The sequence below is a fragment of the Muntiacus reevesi genome, chromosome 9, assembly GCF_963930625.1.
Source record: "Muntiacus reevesi chromosome 9, mMunRee1.1, whole genome shotgun sequence".
Classification (NCBI taxonomy): domain Eukaryota; kingdom Metazoa; phylum Chordata; class Mammalia; order Artiodactyla; family Cervidae; genus Muntiacus; species Muntiacus reevesi.
In genome coordinates, this window is record NC_089257.1 from 62,899,016 (window position 1) to 62,917,527 (window position 18,512).

Consider the following 18,512-nt stretch of genomic DNA (forward strand, 5'->3'; position numbering starts at 1 on the left):
TATCAGGAAGGGTTGACTGTCTAGTCCTCTGTAATAGAGGGATAGAGTTCACTTCTTAATTATGAGAGACAAAAAATGTCTCTCATAATTTGATTTTTTTAACAGGGTAGCCCCTTTCCATGATTCTTTGCTAGGTGACTCAGGAGGTTTCCATATTGTAGCACAATACATTGTATGCTGTACAAAAATCACTTTTATATTTTTTTGCCAAGATCTATTTTTAAAAATTTAGGTTATTCTGTCTCATAGATTTGGCCTGGCCTCTTATGTTAATCTAGTCCGTTAATGAGAGAGTCTGATCAGTTAATAGATGTTATAATTTACCTCTGATCATATAAGAAAGAAGAGGCAGTTGCAAGATTGTCAGTCTGCATCTACAGTGGTTGAGTTTCACAGTCTTGAGCTACTTGTTAAGTATGTGGTTGTCTGGGGCCAATCTAGTGAGACAGTCTAGTCTGACACCTCAGTGCAGAAAGGAAAACAGTTTGAGCAACAAGAGTAGATAATTTGGGCTCTAGGACATTTGAAGATAGAGATCTAGTTGTGAGATAGACTTCTTGTGGGTCCTCATTCTTTGAGAAAGAGATGATGTTACAGGAACCCAGGTAAAGTTATATCCCATTCAATGAAGGACCAGTTTTGACTGAGTTTTCTGGTAGTTTCCCTTCAGGCATGTTATAAGGATTCATCCAGTGGGATATGTTTATCACTTTAGGTAAATAGTACTGTGTGAATGCCTGGTCATGTTATTTTGTAGCCTTGATCAGGGTTTGAACCAGTCCCTTCCTTTTTAAGTGACTGAATGATGGAATCCTTCAGGGTAGGAGAGTAAATTGACCACCTAGTCTGCTCCATGGGTTTGTGGTCACATCACAGTCTTAAGGTCGCTCTGTCTCCTTCTTCAGCCCTTTTATTGGGGTCTGAGTTACAGCTTTTTTTTCTTCAAAGAAGCACAAAGCAGTGTTTGGATATACCTGCCTTTTAAGGCTTTTAAGGATGAAAGGAAGAAAAAGTGTTGTTATTTTTTTTAAACTTACTGTTTTAATATTTTCTAAGGTGCTATTCTCTCTTTTTATTTTTTTTTTCATTTTGCTTCTCTGTGAGTTCTTATCACACTTTATGGAGACCAGCCTTGTCTAGAAAGAGAATTGAATTCTGAACCTTCAGAGGGGGTTAAAAGCCTTTCAGAATTTTTCTTTGGCTGCTGAAGTCTTTACTGGTGGCTACATTGCCTTATGAGTTTCATGCATGGAGTTTTTAATTCTGTTACCAAATGTGAACTTATAAAATGTTTTGTGTTTCCTATGTGACCTGGTACCTCAAGCTTCTTGGGGGGCACATTCTCTGCAGTCCTTAAACTGGGCTCTGTGCTCCACAAGGGAATGTTTCATGTCTTTGTTTAGAAAAAATTCTGGGGGCCAAATCCTGAGTCCACATGTTCTTATATGTCACTCAGTTATGATTCCAAAGGGGAGTTGTAAGAAGACTAATAGCATGTGGCACAAGACTCTCATTTAATTGCACAATTTAAAACTTTGCTCCTAGAAGAGGCAACTCCATCCTTTTGACTCTAGTGTTGGACTGTTAACTGCTGCATTTCACTTTGTTTCTTGTTTGTCAATTTTTGTAGGAGGATATGCACTATTGGTTCATATGCACAGACGTTGTAACTCTTGAGATCTTTACCACATCATAGTTAATAAACTTCTTTGCACTTTCTGGCTCCTTTTTGGTGTGTGCGTACATACAAGACTAGAGCTGTCATGTGAAAGAGAAGGGAGGTGGTTTCTGATTTTCAGCACCCAGTAACGATTCATCTCTGAGCCGTACCCCAGCAAAAATCTGCATAGGTGTGCTGCAGAGATGTGCTGGAGCCAGCTCACACCTTAAGAGTTGATTGTTAAATTTTTAGGAATTTTAAACAGCTGTTAAAATGTTGGTAGTCTAAAATAGACCACATTGCGGGTATTTGCCCAATTGCTGGCTCACCAGCATAACCATTCTCAAGAACCATGCGACATAGTCCTGGAGAAGAGCAAGCATTCAACAACTTGTCAAATGATACAGAACAAGTCTCAAAAAACAAGTATGCCCGTGTGTAAGTCAAACCATTGCAGGCAAGATTGAAGGTGTACGCACTGAAAACACTTATTTTGAAGTGGTGACTTGAAAGCAAAAGATACCTTGATTCAAAGAAGCTTTGAGTGTTTAATCTAGGATGTCCAAGTCACCTGAGGGATTCTCTGAGGAATAAAATGCTTCTTGTATGCTAGAAATGCTGACGTCATATGGGGAAGGGAAAGATTGACATGCCTCGGTGGTGAGCTGGAGGACGGGACAGGCATATCTTTGAAAACAGGGATTAGCTATATTGCCCCGGTGTACTGAGAGGAAAAATAAAGTTGCAAGATTGCTATATTTTAGATACAGAGCAAAATGTTTTGTGTTAATCTTAAATGTATTTTGTTTGCACAAAGCTGATTTCTCAGCTTGTTTACCTGGGACCATTCAACATCCCATCCTAGGAGGTTGTCGCCTAGAAGAGGAGATGACACCTGCAGAGGTCTGAAACATGAGGCTTGCCTCAGTAAGGTGAATTTATTACCTCATTTTAGAATGAAAGTGTAAATAAAAATTGAGTAATAGGCCAGCTGACTGAAACGAGAACCTTAATTTGGAGGTTCCTGTTTGTGTCGCTGCAGCCACCTCAGGATGCACGCATATGGTTTGATCTGAGCCTGACCTTCTGTGCAGGCAGAAGTGTCTTCAGTCGGACTTCGGAACTGCAGTGGTGGGAGAATTGAGTTGCTGGTGTTGAGTTCTCCTGGTGTTCATCATCTTGGGTAAGCGCCTGCTTTCTATTTCTTAAGCAGTGACTTGAACTTTTCTCACTTGGAAGAAGGCTGGTTCTGAAGGTTTTCATTTAAAGGCCATCTTTTTGGGCTGTGGGGCAATCCCAGAATTGTGAGCCTCTGCAGGAGGACTGCCATAAGGTAGACTAGTGGGTCCAGTTTTCCTTTCTTCAGTGTAGAGTAACCTGTGTTAAGATCCTCAGAGAAAAAAACAGTAAGGTTTGCTCTTAATAAAAGAGTAAATTATGATGATGATGGTGATAAGCTTTAGCTTTTAAGTTGCCTGTGGCTTTAAGTAGAGCTGTGGCTGGCTGTTCCTTGGACTCATGGCAGAACTCTTCCTGAACTGTTTCTTTTCTCCCAATCCTACACAGGCCAATATTTAACCTTAAGAAGTCAGGAACTTAAACCTCCCAAGAGAGCTAGGGTGTTGTTCATGCTTGACTTACCACCTGCATAGCCAGATCTCAGGGACGATTAAGTAGGATGGTTTAGACAGAAGCTGGTCTAAAGGAGAGAGCAGGAGTAATGACTGCCTGATTGAGGGAAGGTGGTGAGGTTGTGGGTGGGCTCAGTGGTCACTTGTCCTTACTAGGGGCAGACACTTGACTGAGAGAGAGAGCTCCTCTCCCTTATTTTGTCCTGTAATATTATAATATTGAGGAGGTCATTTCCACATACTGTGTGGTCAGCTCATTACCATGAGCCTCTTTTCTGAAGATTTTTTTTCTGTTATAATTGTGCCAAAGACAACAATTCCCTTACACTTTTAATAATAGAAAAGGGGGTCCTGATAGTTACAACTCCCCAGGGGTGATAGAAGATACTTGCCAAGAGTTATATTGTGAAAGAACCGTTAGCTCAGCTCCAAACATTTGACCAACACATGAGATAATTTATTATGCAGAATTACCTCAAGAACATGCTGGTGAGAAGATAAATTAGCATCTGGGAAGGAAGCTGGCAGAGTCGAAGATTCAGGTGGAGTCCATCAAGGTGCTTAAGGTTCATCTGAGTGCTTTCGTTAGATTTTTTTTAGAGACTGAGATTCATATATGAATTCTGAATTATGTATCTGAATAATAAAATTCTGAACTATATGTGTATATATATATATAAAAAAGATTATCTATTATGTATCTATCTGTATTACATGGTAGGGATTTCTGAGTATCTGCCAACTAACTAGGAAATTTAACTTGAGTCACGTTCTTGGCCCATTTAAGTGTTTATTAATTCATCTGATCAGTGGTCCCTGGACTTTCACTCTGGGTCTTACTCTGTGCTGGTGCTGGAGATGCACTGGCCAATAAGCATGGCTGTTACCCTCATGAAGCTTATAGTCTTGGGGGGTGAGGGTGGAGTACAAGCCTTTACTCAAACAAGCACTTAAGCAAATAGGTAATTAGAAATTGTGACAAATGCCCTAAAAGAAAGAGAAATAATAGTACTATTAAAACATGTGGCTAGGATGTGCCCTGGATAGGGTGTTTCGGGAGAGGTTTCCTTGACGAAATTACATTTAATTTGAGATCTGAAAGATGAACAGGAGTTAACTAGGGACAGGGGGTGTGAAGAACATTCAGTCAGGGGGATCAGATTAATCTTGTTTTGTTAAATGAAGTTCAGGGAAGCTTTGCTCTAAAACACTGATTACTTTCACATGCATGGAGGAGACGTCCATAGCAGTGAGGACACAGTCTCTGATCCAGAAGACCCCGGTTTGAATCCTGGGTCTGCCACTTGCTCTGTGTTGTTAGGCAGAGCACTTCACCAGTTTGTGCCTCAGTTTCCTCATGTATAAAACCTCATAGAGGGTTGTGAGAATTAAATTGGTTAATGTGCAGAGCACTCAGTGCGTGTCACATACTCTTCTCTAGTTTAATGAGTGTCAGCTACTGACTCCTAGTGTGGTGCTAAAACTAGAGGGGGAAAGTCTGATCCTTTAATGTGAAGAAAGAGGCCCGGGGAGATGGAGTGGTTTCCCAAATATCAAAGAATTAGTTAATGAATGTCTGATCTGGGAAGAGAACTTTTAAAAAACGCAATGCTTTTACTGTTAAGTCATTGCTTCTCTATTCATTCACACAGAGTTCTAAAGGTGTCTTTGAGTACTTAGGACTGAAAATGGGTATCTTCTATTTATCAGATTGTTGGCACATTTCTTAGAATTTGTTTGAAAAAGGTTTGGGTGTGGCTCGGTGAGTCTTGAGTTTGGTGACTAGATTCAGAATCTTTTTGGGGTCGCTGGTTTCCTCTTAGAATAGAATGGTGCATTTGTAGGATGTCGACGCTGATTTCAATTTGATGGGTATATTGGCAGCTATCAGTACGTATCCAGTATATGCCAGACACTTCACCCATGCTGTAGCACAGGCATGGGACAATCATAAATGAGATGTATTTTGGTCCTGCCCTTGAGGGTGTAGGTAAGTCTACACTAATCAATGATTACTCCTTGGTGCAAATAGTGCACTGCTTTGGGGAATATAGGACAACTATTTGCTGGGGAATGAAGGGAGCGCAACTAACTTCCTGGAGAAAAATTTCATCCAGAATACAACAGGGATCTTAGTTGTTCCAGATATGATGAATTAAAGTTATACTATGCAGGAAGCCCCTTTTCATGCTCAGTGATGTATGTGTGGGATAAGGTGGGTGTATCTTATATAGAGCTGGAATAAAGCACACTGTGGCTATCTTGAGAGAGATCTGTATTTTCATTAGAAATACTTATATTTGGGAAAACTTAATGTGACTTTTGGTAGATCTGAGTCAGTGTAATTGTTATCTTCATTGTTGTAATTGATTCAAGAACCGAAACATAAGAAGTTTCCAGTTCATTCTGATTCATCATTTGCCATTCTTGTAAAGGTAGATTCTCAGAGTCCAAAATCTCCTCTAAAGCTAACAACTCTATTTCCTATATGACTTTTAGGCTATAAAAAATAGGATCTTATATAGTAATGCTTTCTATTTTTTAAAGCACTGAAATCTACATTCTTACATCTGATTCTTGCGTCATTATCCCCATGTTATAGGTGAGGAAATTGAGGTTCATCAAGGTCAACTGACTTTCTGCATAAGCAAGACCTAGGTAGGGCTGCCTTGAAAAGCTTGACCCTGATTTTCCAGATGGAGAATTTTTTTTAGTGATTTTATTTATTTATGGCTGTGTTGTGTGTTCGTTGCTATGCACAGGCTTTCTCTAACTGTGGTGCACTGACTTCTCATTGCTGTGACTTCTCTTATGGAGTGCGCACTCTGGACACGCATGCTTCAGCAGCTGTGGCTCCCAGGCTCTGGAGCACAGAGTTGTGGCGTCTGGACTTAGCTGCCCTGCGGCACGTGGGGTCTTCCCAGATCAGGGATTGAACTCATGTCTCCTGCATCGGCAGGCAGATTCTTTACCACTGAGTCACCAGAGAAGACCCAGATGGAGAATTTTGTTGATTAAAATTCAGATAAGAAACTCTTAGGTAATCATTTTTTTATAAGTTGAAATGGCCACCATATATGTTCTGGACTTCCAACAGAGCTGGCTAGGGTAATATGATATTAATACACCAAGAAGACCTTTCCTTTCAGCAAATTCTGAGGTGGAATTACTCCAGGGTGTTAAGGGTTCAGAGATCATGGCTGAGGCCCACCACAGTGGTAGGTCGGAGCCTAAGGCTGGTTGAATTGTGACTCTTTGGAGTTAAGGTATTTCTGTTTTGTTAAGAAAACTGTGGGGCTTTGTGTAGAACAGCAAATCTATTCCCAGGAAATGGTGGGTGTGGTGATATTTATACCACAGAGATAATAGAGATACTTTTAAAGTACTTTTGCCCATGTACAGCCCAATTCTCCTTCTACTCACGCTATCCTGCCTGAAAAAGTGAAAAGATAAAATCTTGCCATGGACCTTTCAAGTGGCTTTGTGTCATAGAACTTGGTGAATGCCTTAGCTGAGTTTAAAAATCTCCACCTTATTTGTATATCTCCTTTCTTACATGTTCAGAATGTTTTTTTTATATATTTAAGGTAGCTGTTTTAATTTAGTTGGAGATATAGGTAAACATTTTAGGCTGAGTATCCTGTAATCTTTCATTTCTATGAAACTCTCAGACTGTAGATTGTTTAAGGTTGTCATCTCAAGGTTATCCTGGAATTATTTGCTTTTATTCTCTCGAAAAGCAACTTTCATATAATCTTCCCTTACAGCCAATCTGAGGCAGCCCCCAAGTGACTCTCCAAACACCACTCTGTTTTATCATAGCGGTTACCAGCATCTGCTGTTTCTTATTCATTCATTTGCTGCTTTTTTCTCTCCATTTCCCTGCCACATGCAAACTGCATGTGACCTAGGACCTTGTCTTCCTTGTTCCATGCTGCATCCTAGTGCTTCAGAGAAAGGCTGGCTCACAGAGGTACTCACTATTGATTGGTTCAATGAATGAACTCCTCCTAACACTATTTTCTGATTTTTTTTTTTTTTAAGATTGAAAAATTGACAACAGCATGTTTTACCCACTGAAAGTCGTCCTGATGCCAGTGTTACTGGGTAAGTAGAAGCCAAGGGACCAAGGAGGGTATTTGATTTCTTTCTAGTCTCATGTGTGTTCAGAAGTCAATTTTATGTATTTTCATTTCCCCTTGCTTTGCTGAAAACGGAAACCCCAGCCTGGAACTTTATAGTTTTGTTGAAACAGTTGTTTTAGAAGCCAGGTGGCAGACTCTTTCTTGGAAAGCTGAATATTCCTCTGTTTCTATTAGAAACAGAATGCTTTTTGGTCCTGACTGGGTGTTTCTACGACCTTCCTACAGAATATGAAGAAAGTTTCTTACTGGCATTCCTGCACTTTCAACTGTTATCTTTAAAACCACAGCTTGTTGCAGATCAGGAAATGAAATCATCAAAGAGAGTCCCTAAGTCCCTGTAATTGTTTTCCTGCTTTAGCCATGCCAGCCTTCTTGCAGTTCCTCAAATGCATTGAGCTCTTGCCCAATTTTTGACAGTTTCTTTTGTCTAGTACTTTCTTTCTCCACTTCACCCTAACAAGCCTGCCTAAGCCTTCAGTGTTCTCCGTAAGCTCTACTTCCCTTTAAAAAGCCTGCTCTGGTTGCCTCCTTGAACTGGGTTGGAGTCTCCTGTTCCTACAGTGCTCAAGCCTGCTGCTTCTTGCTCATCCATTGTCTTTTCATCCTTTAGCCCCCTTTCATCCTTTAGCCCCTTGTCTCTCTCTTTATCCCATGGATATGGCTCTGTTGGAAGAATAAATTAATTAGGTGCTTTACTCTCATGACTTTTAAATTTGTTTTTTTAAAAAAAATTTTTTTTGAATTTTATTTTAAAATTTATTCTATTTATTTGGCTTCATTGGGCCTGAGTTGCAGCACTCGGGGTCTTTAGTTGTGGCATGTGGGATCCAGTTCCCTGTTGAGGGATTGAACCCGCGGTCCCTGCATTGGGAGCTCAGAGTCTTAGCCACTGGACCACTAGGGAAGTCCAAAACTTTTTATTTTGTTGAAGTATAGTTGATTTATAATGTTGTGTTAATTTCTGCTGTGTAGCAAAGCAATTCAGTTATACATATATACATACTTTTTCATATTCTTTTCTATTATGGTTAATCACAGGATATTGACTGTTGTTCCCTGTGCTATACAGTAAGACTTTGTTGTTTATCCATTCCATTTTTCTCTTTTTTATTAGCTTTTTGGACTTTGCATGGTGACCTAAAGAATGACTCAGCAAAGTGCACAAAAGAATGGTTTTTGCTTTAATTCCAGGCAACATAGCATTTGCACACACATGCAGTTAGACACGTGCACATACAAGAAAATAGTCCATATTAGAGAAGCTTTTTCACCATGGAATCAGGGTTATAATCATCTCAGGTGCTTCCCTGATAGCTCAGTTGGTAAAGAATCTGCCTGCAATGCAGGAGACCTGGGTTTGATCCCTGGGTTGGGAAGATCTCCTGGAGAAGGGAATGGCTAGCCCCTCCAATATTCTGGCCTGGAGAATTCCATGGACTGTTTAGTCCATGGGGTTGTGAGTGACTTTCACTTTCACTTTCTTTTCTTTCCAGAGATGGGTGAAGCAGTCTGCAGCATTTTGCCCTTCCATCAGAGACTTAGCAATCTAACCCCTGTGGAGTGGCCTGGTGACACTGGGCGACCAGGATTGTACTTCCTGATGGAGAGGTGTTCCTCCTCTGTAGAGAAGTCTTGATTTCTTCAGCTATTTCTGTGCAAAGACTACCTGTCAAGTCTAAGTTTCTCTCTGCTTTGCTTGCTGCTCTTACCATCTAGCAAGCTCATTTAATTCTACAGTCAGCACTCTTCATATCACATTAAATAGCTTCTTATCCCCTTAACCACACTTGAAGCTGCTCAGTTCTTCCTTACAGGAAAATTCCAAATCATTTTTGGAGGTACTTTTGATTTCTTTCAAAATAATTCCCTCCAGTGGGTGGCGAGTTCATGTTTTCTTGCCCATCTTCCCCACTGTGTGTGCCTGCTGTTGGGCAGGAAGTTAACACTCTTCTCTTGGGACAACAGCTTGGATGGAGAGGCTGGCGCATTTTCTGTTTATACCCAAATCCATTCACTTGGCTCTTCTTTGATGGGAACTGGCCAGCATCTGATTGTGTCTTGCTATGGTTGTCTCTTTGCACAGAGCATGTCTTGTGAAAACAGAAAAAATCCATGTGATGGTTTTCTCTTTAGAAATGGTTTCTCTTTAAGTGAAAAGAGAAGTTACTTGAACAATGGACAGATATTGGAGGGGTATGATGTAGACTAACCCCTAGAGGTTGGAAAGCCAGACTGAGGGCAGAACTAGAGAGGGCAGGTGGGGAGAAAGCAAACAAAGGAAATTCAAGGGAGGAACCGTGCTCTGTATTGACCTAATTACAAAGATCTGCACTACAGCCAGAATCAGCCTGCACATTCAGAGATAAGCTTTTGTAGAGGAATGAAAAAAGGAGAAAAACCGAGGGAAGCAAAGTTACCTGTGAACTGGCCTTTCAGTTAGGGGGCTGGTGGGAAACCAGAAGCCAGAGATATCACATTACCTGCTTATAGGTGTCTAAATTTATGACCTCAAGGGAGAGATTTCAGGGTTTCTCTTCTTTCTTCTTATTTTTATTTTATTTTTTTGGCCTTGCTATGTGCCTTGTAGGATCTTAGTTCCCTGATCAGGGATTGAACCTGTGCCCTCAGCAGTGAAAGCACAGAGTCCTATCTACTGAATTGCCAAGGAATTCCCTCTCTTCTTTCTTTAGAAAGGAGATTTCAGGGATGAAGTCTAGAAAAGAGGGAGGGTCTAGCTAGGAGCATAGGACAGTATGAAGATTGTACAAGTCCTCTGACTTGAGCTACATGGGGGTAACCACAGGGTATCTTTCTTACCCTTGGGAATACCACACTGGATTGCATTAAAGGGCTCTGAATACTTTGTTCACGTTGGGTCATCTGGGGAGGGAAGATGTTAGTCACTTAGCTATGTCAGACTCTTTGTGACCCCATTGACTATAGCCCACCAGGCTCCTCTGTCCCTGGACTTCTCCAGGCAAGAATACTGGAGTGGGTAACCATTCCCTTCTCCAGGGGATTTTCTTGACCCAGGGATTGAACCCGGGAATCCTGCATTGCAGGCAGATTCTTTACCCTCTGAGCCACCAGGAAAGTCTGCATCTACTTGGAGATTAATACTAGTTTTTGTTGTTGAGTGTGTTTGTCTGATGATGTCTCTCTTGCCTTTTGCCTTCTCTAGGTTATTCATTGGGCCTGAATGACTTGACTATTTCCGCCATGGAGCTAACAGTCCACGTGGGTGACTCGGCCCTTCTGGGATGTGTTTCTCAGAGCACAGGAGAGAAACATGTGACCAAGGTAGACTGGCTGTTTTCATCAGGAGAGCACGTCAAGGTAACAAGGAGGAAACCCTGCTGTGTATTAGAAGCCCCTGACCAGTGGTGTCAGAATGTGGGGAGAGGGAGAATCAGGTCATCCCGTGCCATGAGGTGGGGTTTCAGGACTTGGGTTCTAGAGCTCACAAGAACTGAGCCTCCTTTTAGTTTGGTCTCTTGGCTGTACACAGCTGATTACAGTCAGCTGGGCAAGTTACTCAACCTCTCTGAGCTTCACGTCCCCATCTGTGAATAATGGTAATGTTTACTTTTCGGGTCATTGAGAAGCTAATGGGAGACATACACAGAAAGTTCTTTTAGTTTCTTTTCCTCCCTCTGTTTCTCCCATTTGTGGAGTAGCATAGGTGGGTGGGAAGGGTGAGAAGAATAAAAACACATTGGTCTAGACAGAAAGAGTTATGGCCCAGGCACAGGAATGATGTCACAGTAATCTTTCAGGAGGGTGAAGATTCTTTCGGCATTCTGCTGATCCATTTAAGTGCTGGGGAATCATCTCTTTCTCCTTCATGGCTGCTTAAACTGTTAGGATTGGCAGGTTCAGCATGGCTGAGTGAGGGTGCTTTTTGGATTAGCAAAAGTGTATGAAGCCTCATCTGAGATTCTGTGGAGATACTTGTGTATCGGGCTCATTTGTGAAATATACTCCAAGTAATGTATGACTAGCAATAAAGTCCTAAGGTTTTCAAACGAAATATTGTTCCAGTAGCTCAGAGCATGTTATTTCCATAATGTTACTGTCACTCAAATTTTTGTTACTATTTACTTTTTTCAAAGATTTTTTTTGCTGTGGACCATTTTTAAAATCTTTATTGAATTTGTTACAATATTGCTTCTGTTTTATGTTTTGATTTTTTGACCCCAAGACATGTGGGATCTTAATCCCTGACCAGGGATTGAACCCTCCTCATCCTCTGCTTTGGAAGGCGAAGTCTTAACCTCCTGACTGTTTATTGTTATAAGAGGGGTATACCCATGGTCTAAGTGAAAATAAGAATTCCCTATGGTTCCTCCCCCCAGTCTGTAAAGCATTTCCTTTGGTGATTCCTTCTCTTGCCTTCTGATGTGCTGCCTGGAGGAGGGTGGAAAGGAGAGGGGTGCCAGCCAACATGGCAGGCATTCTTACAACAGCCAGTCTGTGGGATTGCATTTAGACGCCATTGAATCCAGGGGCCATGGCAGAACACAGGGAGGTACTTTTCAAAAGTTGTGAGTTTGTGGAATTCCCTGGAGGTCCTGTGGTTAGAACTCTGCACTCTCACTGCTTAGAGTCCAGGTGCAATCCCTGGTTGGAAAACTAAGATCCCACACGCTGTGCACCATGGCCAAACAAACACTACAAGCAGTGAGTTTGAATCCCCAAAGTGATTTCAGAGCAGGTTCTACATTTTACCTTAAACTATAAGAAATGAAAATGTATCCACCCTGTTTCTCCAATTGTCTTTGTCTAATAGAAACCACAGAGTCTTGTGTCAGTTAATGTATTGTCTGACACATTCTTCTTCTTCTTAACTGGATACCAAGTACTTTTTTGATCCTGATGGTGGTGATGACTATGCTGCCTCCATGGAGCAGGGGCTTTTGAACCCAGACTTCTGGGTCTGGTGCCATGGGCTTGAGATTTCCTCTGATGTTGTGTTGCCCTCCAGGATGAGTACGTGCTGTACTATTACTCCAACATCAGCGTGCCTTTGGGGCGCTTCCAGAATCGCGTGCGCTTGGTGGGGGACATCTTACACCATGACGGTTCCCTCTTGCTCCAAAATGTGGAAGAGACCGACCAAGGAAACTTTACCTGTGAAATCCGCTTCCAAATGGAGAGCCTTGTGTTCAAAAAAGTGATTGTTCTGCATGTACTACCAGAGGAACCCAAAGGTAACATGAATGCTTACTCAGAGAAGGGCAAAGGGCAAGAGATTTGGTGTGCAAAGGTGGATGTGAACTGATTTTGTTGAGCAAATGCCAGTCAGTGGGCTAGGTACTTACCACGAAGTGAGTCCTCAATAAATGGTGCTTGCTATTTATTACTAGTTTTTTAAAGTAACCCATAGAGGATTAAAAAAATATTATCTATTTATTATTTTTGGCTGCGTTGGGTCTTTGTTGCTGCTCATGGCAGGGACTACTCTCTACTTGCGGTGCGCAGACTCCTTGTTGAGGTGACTTCTCTTGTTGTGGACCATGAGCTCTAGTGTGTGGCCTCAGTAGTTGTGGTGCATGGGCTTAGTTGCCCCATGGTGTGTGGGATCTGAATTCTCAGACCAGGGATTAAACCTGTGTCCCCTGCATTGACAGGCAGATCCTTAACCACTGGACCTCCAGGGAAGTCCCAGTGGTGCTCTTTAAATAAAAATTTTGATGATCATTATTTTATCATTACTTTAACATATTTCATCCTTATGAAAATTCAGTGAAGGAAGTACTGTGTTCTCCTTTTCATTTTATAGACATGTTAACTGAGGCTTAGAGAGGTTAAGTGACTTGCCTGAGGAGATATATTTATTAAATGGCATATCCAGTACTTGGACCCTGGTACCTCTGTCAACATAGTTCATGTTCTTTTCACTATACCCTGATACTCCCTATAAATTTTGCAGATTGATGTTGTCTCCATATTTTATAGGTAACTATGACTTCCTTGGCGGCTCAGACGATAAAGCGCCTGTCTACAATGCAGGAGACCCTACAATGCAGGGTTCAATCCTTGGTTCGGGAAGATTCCCTGGAGAAGGAAATGGCAACCCACTCCAGTCCTCTTGTCTAGAAAATCACATGGATGGAGGAGCCTGGTGCAGGCTACTGTCCATGGGGTCGCAGAGTCGGACACGACTGAGCGACTTCACTTTCACTTTTCTTTCACTTTATGTTAAGTGTTCTGGGGGATATAAAAGAAATGAGCAGGTTTCCCTAATTTCCAGGACCTCATGTTCCTATTTACAAATAGTTTCAGTAGTTTGTTGGTTTTAAAAAACACGCTCTGTAGGGTCCAAGGGAGCTGGTGGGCCACACAGAGGGTGAGAAGAAGGCAGGCGGGGATAGAGGACCTAGTCATTCCAGGACCTCAGGTTTCCACCTCCACTACAGCAGAGTCCTTTTCCTTTTTTCTGTTGTATTCTTAGACTGCCAGGTAAGATTTTGTTTGAAGAAAGAATTCTGCTCCTTTAAAAAGTTTGAAAGTCACAGAATCAGGTATACTCTTTAAGTGTGTGAAATGGGGACTTGGCTGGTGGTACAGTGGATAAGAATCCACCTGCTAGTGCAGGGGACACAGGCTTGATCCCTGGTCCAGGAAGGTTTTACATGCTGCAGAGCAACCAAGTCTGTGCGCCACAACTACTGAAGCCTGTGCACCCTAGAGCCCATGCTCTGCCGCAGGAGAAGCCACAACTGTGAGAAGCCTGCACAGTGCAAACAGAGAGTGGCTTCCGCTCCCCACAACTAGAATAAGCCTGCACACAGCAGTGAAGACCCAGTGCCACCAAAAGTAAAAAATTGAAAAAAAGAAAACAACAACAAAAAAGTGTGAAATGGGAGAACCGTCTGTGGCCTCAGGAGAGCTTGCTGTCTAGTGCGGGAGCTAGGATTTAGACCCCACTCCCAGCCAGCTTGCTTAGGTCTGTCCTTTCAGTGAGCTCCTTTGAAGCACCCAGCTCTCCTCTCTGGTGACGCACTCCTCACACCTGTTCAGGTGTGTCTCCCCTGTCCACCTGCATCTGTGTTCTTGTCCCATGGACCGCCCCAGGCACAGCACTTGATGCAGAACGCAGTCAATAAGCATTCGTCAAATGAATGAAATCCTTAAATTAGCATCTCTCACTTGAATCTGATTTCTAAAAAAACGAAGTGGTAGGAGGAATTGTGGAAGGTGGCCTCTGACCTTACTCCTAACTTCATATTAATACTTTTTATCAATTGCATTTTTTTCTTTTGATTTCAAAGCTAGGGCTCTCCAGGAAGAAGAAATGAACCAGTTACCTGTGTCTCCCAAGGATTATCTTTGAATTACTCCTTTCTTCTTTGTTCTCTGATGCTGATCTTGAGAACATGCATGCATGTCCTACAAAATCGTGCCTTTTCCTGCTTAGAAGAGACACAGAGGGAACAAATCCAAAGGAGGCAATTTTAAGAGTTGAGTCCATGCAGTAGGCTAGAGCAATGTTAGGGGAGGCAGATATTCCCCACTAGCCAGTGGAGCAACTTGTATTTACTTTTTCCTTCCAGCCAGAGTGGGAATAGCTCTGAGTGTTAGCCATTTGCCTGGTGGCCATCACCTCCTACGTGGAAACTCATGTACAGCTTCCTCCACGAAGTTTACTCTTCAGTTTGTAATTCTTCTGTCTTTCTACTACTTCAACTCTTTTACTCATAGTTCTTATTTTAACAGCTAGAGACAGTTTTCTTTTTCTATTCTTTTCTCTCTCTCTCTCTTTTTTTTTTTTTTTAAAGAATTTGCTTCCTTGTATTCTGTGAAAGGATTTTAAGGCATCTGAATATGTGTGTTCACAGATTATATAATTACCCTGTGTAGATATATAATAGTTAATGAGATGTATAAAGAGAACAAAAGTAATTGTTACTCAAGCATGTGCATATTATTTCAATCATATGATCTGTATTTTTAAGATTCAAAATGGTTTCCATAGCAGATGAATTGCCTGAACAATGTTTTGAGTTTGCTTTAGCATTTTGGAAAATACATTGTTCAGGGAGAGAAAATATTCTTATTGAAGAGACTCATGCACGTGGTAGGTGGCACAGTAGGTGAGCTTTAGGTGACTTCTGGATCCTAACTTCATTCAGTTCGGTTCAGTTCAGTTCAGTCGCTCAGTCCTGTCTGACTCTTTGCGACCCCATGGACTGCAGCACACCAGGCCTCCCTGTCCATCACCAACTCCCGGAGTTTACTCAAACTCATGGCCATTGAGTCGGTGATGCCATCTAACCATCTCATCCTCTGTCATCCCTTTCTCCTCCCACCTTCAATCTTTCCCAGAATCAGGGCCTTTTCAAATGAGTCAGCTCTTCACATCAGGTGGCCAAAGTATTGGAGTTTCGGCTTCAACATCATTACTTCATTACTCTAGTTATTTTTATTCTATTCAGATCTCTTCTCAATTTATGAAGGTCTGTGATACTAGAAAGAAAGAAAGTGAAGGTGAAAGTGAAAGTCGCTCAGTCATGTCTGACTCTTTGCGACCCCATGGACTATACAGTCCCTGGAATTGTCCAGGCCAGAATACTGGAGTGGGTAGCCTTTTCCTTCTCCAGGATATCTTCCCAACCCAGGGATCAAACCCAGGTCTCCCACATTGCAGGTGGATTCTTTACCACCTGAGCCACAAAGGAAGCCCAAGAATACTGGAGTGGGTAGCCTATCCTTTCTCCAGCTGATCTTCCCAACCCAGGAATTGAACTGGGGTCTCCGGCATTGTAGGCAGATTCTTTATCAACTGAGCTATCAGGGAAGCCCCATGATACTAGAAAAAGCCCACAAAGGTCCACCTAGTCAAAGCTATGGTTTTTCCAGTAGTCATGTATGGATGTGAGAGTTGGACCATAAAGAAAGCTGAGTGCTAAAGAATTGATGCTTTTGAACTGTGTTGTTGGAGAAGACTCTTGAGAGTCCCTTGGACTGAAAGAAGATCAAATCTGTCAATCCTAAAGGAAATTAGTCCTGAATATTCATTGGAAGGACTGATGCTGAAGCTGAAACTCCAATACTTTGGCCACCTGATGCGAAGAACTGACTCAATGGAAAAGACCCTGTTGCTGGGAAAGATGGAAGGCAGGAGGAGAAGGGGACGACAGAGGATGAGATGGTTGGATGGCATCACTGACTCGATGGAATTGAATTTGAGCAAGCTCTGGGATTTGGTGATAGACAGGGAAGCCTGGCATACTGCAGTCCATGGGGTTGCAAAGAGTGGGACACAACTGAGCGACTGAACTGATGATACTAGAAAGGAGGGAGTATAATGAAATAATTAAAAGTCCATGTTTTAGAGTCACATCTGACAGGCTTTAAATTTTAATTTAGAGAAAGTTCCTAATATTTGAAAGACAAATTTCAGTTGTATAGACAGTTTTCTTACAAATAAAAATAATGTTAACTTCCTGTACTTTTGCTCTAGAATCAGCCATCTTTCCACTTCTGTGAGGTGGTAACAGTAAAGGGAGTGAGAACATGTGGGCTTTGTTTTCACTCAGGCCTGGGTGTGAGTTCTGCTCTGCCTTTTACTGGCCATGAAGCGCTGGGCTCATTCAGTTTCTTCCTCTGTGAAATGGGAGGATAATAGTGCATATCTCAAAATATTGTAATGACTAGGTGATAACCTAGGTGTCTAGCACATGTCTGGTGTGTTGAAAGATTCAGAATATTTAGTTCTTATTATTGCATTTAAAACATAGGGTTCAATTCTTGATATACTCATAGATTTAGAGGGCGTTTCCTTTGCTATTGATATTCTTTGGAGTTAATTTTTATTACTTCCAAAATAATTCCCTCCATAGAGCTCCAAGTTCATAATATTTTCTTTTGCTTTCCTCCCATTGTACATCTTTCCTGCTGAGTGGGAAGTTAGTGTTGTCCCAGGGACACAATTTGGATGAAAAAGTTAGCTGATGTACTGTGTTGCTTTGTGAGCTTTGCTCAATGCTCTTTTGAAGGAACTCTGTCCAAATAAGACCTAGACTTGTGTCTCCCTTAAATACCATCCTGCCTTTGATTTCTTGACTGACTTTGCGGTTGGTTTATATAGAGCACTGTTGAAAAATCAGAAGTATCTTTCTAATTGTTTTCTTTTTCAGGAACTTTTTAAAATGACATAAGCAGTAAACATATGATGGAATCAACTATTTACACAAATAAGCAGGAGGAAGAGACTATGAGTTGGGAAGCCAAGAATGAGGGGAAGGGGGAGCAGGTGGGGAAGGGGGAACAGGTGGGGAAGTGGGGGCAGGGAATAAAACAGAAAAGTCAAAAGGAAAACTGTCTGTTGTTTGCCCTAATTAGCAAGCAGTTCTGTGACCTGTAGTCTAGCCAGAATTGTCCTAAGCAAGTCCTAAGACAACTTGTAAAAGAATTAAGTTGAAGAGAGTCACCCATGATTCAGTTTTTCACCTGGGAAAGCCAGTGGGTTACTTATAAGAATGAGAGTTATTTCTCCTTCCTGTTTCTGTGAAGCAGATGTGGGTACCCAAGTTGGTGAACAGAAAGTGGAGGGCTTCATGGTTTTCCGTTCTTTGTTACAGGCTTGAAGTGAAGTTGGGGCTTGTGGGAGAAGTTCTAGAAAAGGAGAAGGAGAGAGGAATTAAAGAGAAGCCAGAAAGTGTTTATTGATGTCAGTGGGACCCTTCAGACTTGATGTGTGTTGGCAACTAGAGGATACTGTCTTATCCTTGGGGTATTGTGTTGGTTTGATGTTGGCCTCTGAATGTTCTGACCACACAGAAGGAAAGTTGCAGTATGTGGTGGTGACATTGATGTTACTGCTGAGAATGTTTGGCTAAACGTGATCTCCTCCAGAAGTTCTTTGGCTTCTAGAGATTATACTTTAAGTTTGACTTGATTTATCATTTTATCCCCAGAGCTCATGGTTCATGTGGGTGATTCGACTCAGATGGGATGTGTTTTCCACAGCACAGAAGAGAAGCACATGAGCAGGGTAGACTGGATGTTCTCATCAGGAGAGCCTGCCAAGGTAAGGAGGAGAAGCCCTTGTTGTGTAGAAGAAGCCCCTGG

At 41.9% G+C, this 18,512-nt stretch overlaps 1 protein-coding gene across 1 annotated transcript in view; it reads left to right on the plus strand.

Annotated features, from left to right (window-relative positions):
* Positions 1-2,514: 2,514 nt before the first annotated feature.
* JAML (junction adhesion molecule like) overlaps positions 2,515-18,512 on the plus strand; it is a 29,284-nt gene continuing 13,286 nt past the window's right edge. Inside the window, exons 1-6 of the mRNA XM_065945508.1 lie at positions 2,515-2,592; positions 2,703-2,843; positions 7,336-7,398; positions 10,618-10,772; positions 12,421-12,646; positions 18,359-18,471. Coding sequence (XP_065801580.1) covers positions 7,356-7,398; positions 10,618-10,772; positions 12,421-12,646; positions 18,359-18,471 — 537 coding nt within the window. The 5' untranslated portion in view covers positions 2,515-2,592; positions 2,703-2,843; positions 7,336-7,355. The remainder of the gene's footprint in view (positions 2,593-2,702; positions 2,844-7,335; positions 7,399-10,617; positions 10,773-12,420; positions 12,647-18,358; positions 18,472-18,512) is intronic.